The sequence below is a fragment of the Stenella coeruleoalba genome (genome assembly GCF_951394435.1).
Source record: "Stenella coeruleoalba genome assembly, chromosome: 13".
NCBI lineage: Eukaryota > Metazoa > Chordata > Mammalia > Artiodactyla > Delphinidae > Stenella > Stenella coeruleoalba.
The window spans coordinates 83108578-83114577 of NC_137159.1; the positions used below are offsets into that span (position 1 = coordinate 83108578).

Here is a 6000-nt window from a genome sequence, read left to right on the forward strand (position 1 = left end):
AGAAGGCCTTCTTCCAGACAGTGGAGTATCTAAAACATGAGAATTATATACAGAGTGAGTTGAAGGGCAATGAAAGGAGCAGAAAAACAGGGGAAGTTGTGCCACAGCCTCCACTCTTTGCGGGTGCAAAACACCATCTCGTCGGCCGTTCCCCACCCGCTGGATTTCCACACCGCCACGCCACACCCCCGCTCTCCAGGAAGGACTGATTGTGTCACACTCTATATGAAGACAAGAAAGCCAAGAGAAACCACTTAAGTTGTGCAACACAGAGCTCTGCCTATCACATGGGAGGCACTGAGACAGGTTCTGCGTCTGTTTAAAGATGGTGCCCACCCTCAAGAATGCTGCATTCTTGACAAGTTATTCCATACAGGCTGATATCTTTCACATGTGGAAACAGTGGCATTAGGGGCTTTCAAGTTAAAAAACGACTGCAGCAGATTTTATCAGACAGAAACAAACAGAAACATTATCAAAGACAGAAATAAAAGAAAGCAATTAGTTAACGTAGTTTAATTTCTCCAAAAATAGTATATGCTGACTTCATCTGCTAACGATAAACAGTCCATTTAGACACATCTTCCTTCACCATGTTTACATTTGCACTGCTGGTACAAAAGCAAAAACTATTAATGCCTCAATATACATCAAAGCAAACTGCACATATTTAAAGTGTACAAGTTGATGTGTGCGTATGTATGTATATCCACGAGACCATCACCACAAACAAGGTAATGAACATATCCATCACATCAACAATTTCATCGAGTACATATCTTCTTTTATTTATTTATTTTTTTTTTTAGTACATATCTTCTTAATACTCTGTGTGACCAAATGGGAAGCAGACTGAAGAACAAAGACTGTCTCAAGGAAAAGCTCTTGGGTGATTGAGTCGCAAGCGACATTAACCACTTTTCTCCAGAAAACTATTTTTTACTTCATACATTTTGTCCAGGCTTTTAGTTGTTTAAGGTGGGCTCCTGTTACTTCATCCTGGCCAGAAGAAGTTCACACAGTTACTTATATTTGTCCCAAATTTACCTTTCTTATATAGGCCTATACGGCAAAGGTAGTATATCTGTTCCTTCCTGGCTCTGTAGACTTTGAGCAAATCCTTTTCCAGAGAGCAGAATCCTGGCATGTTTAGCCTGTCCCAGAGGACCTAGCACTCCCAGTGTGAAGGTAGCCTCATTTACCAAGGTTCCACAGCACAGTAGGCCAACCTCTACCTTAAGAGACAGGTGTGGTGGAATAAAATGACCACTGACGTTGGAAGCCTGAGGTTCAAGTCCTGGCTCAGCACTCTATCCATGTGACTATGGCAAACTCACTCAACTGATGAGCCTTGCTTGCCCCATCTACAGATAGGTGTAATAGTATACACATCTCACGGGTTGTTATGAGGGGATGAATTAATGGATGAGAAAACACTCTGTAATGTGTAAGGCACTGTACAAAGATATAATGACGATGAAGCACATTTCTCATACTCCCAACAGTCTTTCTAACATTCTGTCTTCCAAACCTCTAAGCTACCACAATACATTAAAAACTCTTAAATAAGTGGTAACTAATAAAAATAAATGCATCATCTTGTAAGTGCAATTTTAATTATTTCCCCTTATATACATACCACACAGTCTGAATCAGGAAAACATTTATATATGTGGCCCAACATAATTTCAAAAGCTCATCCTAAATCTACCTTACAAAGTCTTCAACCCTTGTGTAAGCATTTGAGGACCGCTTACATTTTTCATATTTGGACATTGCCTGAGTAATAAAAATAGATCAGTTTTGGGGGGACCTATGCCACATGTTAGGCTGAAACTGCAACTTTTAAAGCACAAGCAAATTCATAAATGAGGTCTGTTACTTACTTCTGTAACATTGTGGCAAGAAGTGCAATAATATTTGCCTTCATCAGTGAGACCCCAAGAGACAGCAGCACACTGAGAACAACGGTCTTTGAACTCTTTCTGTAGGAGAAAAGGAAAACCACATTCAATACATTGTACCTAAACGCTGCAGTTCTACTTAGAGGGTTCCCTACAATTTTACTCTATAAATAAAGAATCACTGAGAATAGAAAATATACCAGAGGGATTATCTATAAACAAGAAGAACAGTTCAGTCTGAGCCATCTGAAACTGAATTAAACTATTAAATGTTTCTAAAATATGCAGTGTGTGAGGGTGAAAAAAAAAAAGACAAAGAAGACAAGGTGGTAGGGGTAAAGTGGGAAAAAAAGATGAGTAAATAAAACTCCTTGAACATGCTGTGAGGAAAAAAGATGATAAGATTCAAGAATAGAGAAGATTTAAAAAATAGAAATAGCATACCATTTGGAACTTCCTCCAGGACACTAAGAACACATACCCACCACGAAGGAGCCACAGTTTTATTAGGGTTGTTTCAAGTTTCGATTTGTTCACGCAGCAGTATAATGTATAATGTATGTACTAGGCACTTAACTAGGTGCTGGGGATTTGAGGGTGAGCAAAACAGACAAGATCCCTACTCATAACTATATACGACGCTAATGGTGAGTTCTAATTGCTAATTTCATTAACCTAGCATCTACAGACGTTAACCCTCATTCAGTAGACATTTATTGAGCGTCTACAATGAGTAAGGCCTTCCATCACCATAATGCTTCTGTACATACATAGACTGGCACCAAATTATCCATTCGCAACTCTCTGGTGCGTGAAATCTTATTATTGTTGATCTAATTACCGACTGTTCCTCTAACACCATCAAAGAGTGGCATTTTATGAAGTGGGTCAAAATGCATGCCAAATCTACTTCAACAAGTTGGTCAAGTTTTCAGCGACTCCATGTGGATAACTATTGTAATCTTGGAGTGTCCCCAAACCCGAATTTGGAATTCCTGCACAGGCCATGGCTAAGATTCGCAGAGACACCAGCAGGGGTTACTTGGGGGCGTTCTGGTTCCAAGCCCCGCCTCCCTCGCCTAACCTCCAGCATCAAAGGGAACTTCTGGGTGGTCCCGTTTAGAGATGAGACACGTGGGTGGCCACCCCACAAAACCCACAACTTCAGCCTCCTCCCGAAACATACCCACATCGACGAACACCCCACCGTCCCTTCACCCACAACCTCACCCAGCCAGAAACTCCAGCCTCTTCCCCCAAAGCGCGGGCACACGCGGCCCGCCAGCCCCGCCAGCCCCGCCAGCCCCATCCCTGTCCCCACGCCGCAGCCTTCCGCCCCGTTCCCCTTCGGCCAGTGGCCGCCCCCACAGCCAACCGGCGTCCTCCACCCCTACTCCTCAGCCTCCCTCCCCTCCCGCCCCGCCATCCTACTGCGCGGCACTCGGCCCCCTCACCGCCTCCTCCAGGTCCATGCCGCCGCCGCCGCCGCCGCCGCCGCCGCCGCCGCCGCCGCCGCCGCCGCCGCCGCCGCCGCCGCCGCCGCCGCCGCCGCCGCCGCCGCCGCCGCCGCCGCCGCCGCCGCCGCCGCCGCCGCCGCCGCCGCCGCCGCCGCCGCCGCCCGTTACCCCGGCAGCGAGAGCAGCTTCCGGGAGCGGCGGGAAGAGCCCTCCGGGCGGAAACCGATACCCTTGACTTTGGATTTCCGTCTCTTGCTAGCTCAGGGATGAAGCGCCACTGATCCTGCATCCCCAGGCAGCATCCCTTTCCTAGTCGAGGTAACTAAAACCAATCAGTAAAAAAGTGGGCGGTGCCTACTGCTGAGAGGCTTCAGTCTCTGTTCCGGCAGCCGTTCCGGCCCGGCAGCTCTCCTGCTTTCGGGCTGCGAGGGGGGAGCGGTGGCGTGGACTCAGAGCGCTCGGGGCTCTCCACCTGGTTCTGGCACAGGAGAGGCACCGGGTTCTGGAGAAAAGAACACGTGGTTGAGTTAGACCTGGGTATGTAATCATGGCTTTTCTGCTTCTTTGTGCCTCAGTTTCCTCCTCTGTAAGAATTAGGTGTTATCTGTGGGTCCCTCGCGATGGAGCCGCACATGGTAAATGCTCATTAAATTTAGCTTTATTGTTGTCCCTTCATTGGGCACTTTCATTTCATTAAACAGGCGCTGTTTTAGGTCTTGGGGATTAAGCAGTGAACAAAGTAAACAAAAATTCCTGCCTTTATGGAGATTATAATCTGGTGGGGAGAGACAAAAATACATAAGGAGAATATGTGGTGTGTTAAACGGGCATGAGTGCCAAGGAGAAGAATAAAACAGGAAAGGAGAATGGGAGCCATACTGTGGTTTCAGTTTTAAATGGAGTGGTCAAGAAAGGTCTCCCTGAGATGGTGACCTTTGAGGCAAGGGAGCAAGAACCATGTTGGGAACCTCATTCCCGGCAGAGGGAACAGTGAGTACCAAGGCCCTAGTCCTGAACCTCATGCCGGACCATTTAAGGATCAGCAAGGAGGTGAGCGAGTAGCTGGAACAGTGAGCTAAAGGGAGAGTAGAAAATGAGGCAGGGACAAATTACAGCTCTAAGGACTTAGACTTGGAGAAATTAGAGACGCCGTTGGGGGAGTTACACAATCTTACATGTTTAACAGATTACTTTGGCTGTTGTGGGGAGAGTAGACTGCTAGGGGGCAAACGTAGAAGTTGGGAGGCAAGTCAGGAGTCTGTTACAATAACCCTGGTAGCTTGAACCAGGTAAAAGCAGCGGAGACAGTGAGAAGTAGACAGATTCTGGAAATGTACATTTTGAAGGTAGAACCATAAGGATATCTTGATGGATAAGAAGCCCATCAAAGCAGCTGTCGAGGATGAAGGGAGTCAAGGATAACTTAAAGATTTTTGTCCTGAGCACCTGGAAGGGTGAAGCTGTATTTGACAGAGTAGGGGCAGACTATGGGTGGACAAGTTTGGGAGGGGGGTAGAGGAGGAATCAGGAATTTGACTTTGGACCTGTGAAGTTAGAGATGTTTATAAGACCTCTAGGTAGGATGAGAAGGCAATTGGATATAGCAGTCTAGCATTCAGAGGCAAGTTCTGGACTGGAGATATATATTTGGGATTTATCTCTGTCTAGATGGTATTTAAAGTCATGAGAGTAGAGAAGATCACCAAAATCTCCTTATTCACCTGTCAATTCATTTCTTTTGCAAAGTCGTTAAACAGGCACTATGTGGCAGGCACTGTGCCAGCAATTGGGAAATGAGAGATAAACAGGACAGGGTCCTTGCCTTCAAGAGGCACCCGGTCCAGTGGAGCATTCAGTCTTATTATTTTAATCATGGCATTAGACAAATGCTCTTCTCCAGCTGTGTCACCCAGGTCATTTACCACGCTTGGCTCTGAAACTTCAAACTCTTTCCAAAAAACCTTACCCATCTTCAAAGCATTAAGTATTGTCATATGAACAGCTTGATTATAGGCCTGTAATTTTCTAGACAAACCCTGATTTCAAATGTTGAAATTTTACAATGGGAAGGGGGCACTGCTGAATGCCCAGCTAAACTGGAGTTAGTATGTTGAACTGAAATACGAGCACCATAGCATCAGAAAGTTTTGTCTTTTTGTTTATTGCTGTATACCCAGGGCCTAGAACAGTACTCAGCTTATAGAATGTGATCAATAAATATTTGTTAAATGGATAGATGACTTTGTAAGATTTTTACATATATGCAAAAGAGTTTAAAGAGATGACGTATCTTGATTTGAGTCTTTGGACATGTGGTTGCACAGAAATGAGTCACAGATTTTCCCAGCCATTCCTTAACAGAAAATTGAGTGTTTTGAGCAAAGTCAGACTCCTTGGAAGAAAATGTCTTCTTAGACTGTAAGACTTAGATGACTATTTCAGCAGAGAAGCTTTAATATGCATTTTTTAAAACTGGTTCACGTGCCATTGCTGACCTGTCAGATTGGCACAGATGATTTTTGCTTAATGGAAATAATCAGTGGCAGAAGGGCTCAGTGAGATGGACTCTGTCTTGTACTGCAGGTGTGAGTGAATGTGGGCATATTTCTTGAGAAAAATTCAGCTGCATAACAGGTGAT

At 45.2% G+C, this 6000-nt stretch overlaps 1 protein-coding gene across 1 annotated transcript in view; it reads right to left on the minus strand.

Moving 5' to 3' along the window:
• The window catches only part of TAF1B (TATA-box binding protein associated factor, RNA polymerase I subunit B), a 59134-nt gene extending 55736 nt beyond the window's left edge, over positions 1–3398 (minus strand). Inside the window, exons 1-2 of the mRNA XM_079941412.1 lie at positions 3359–3398; positions 1887–1985 (exon numbers count right to left, since the gene is read on the minus strand). Coding sequence (XP_079797538.1) covers positions 1887–1985; positions 3359–3376 — 117 coding nt within the window. The 5' untranslated portion in view covers positions 3377–3398. The remainder of the gene's footprint in view (positions 1–1886; positions 1986–3358) is intronic.
• Between the last annotated feature and the right edge of the window lie 2602 nt (positions 3399–6000).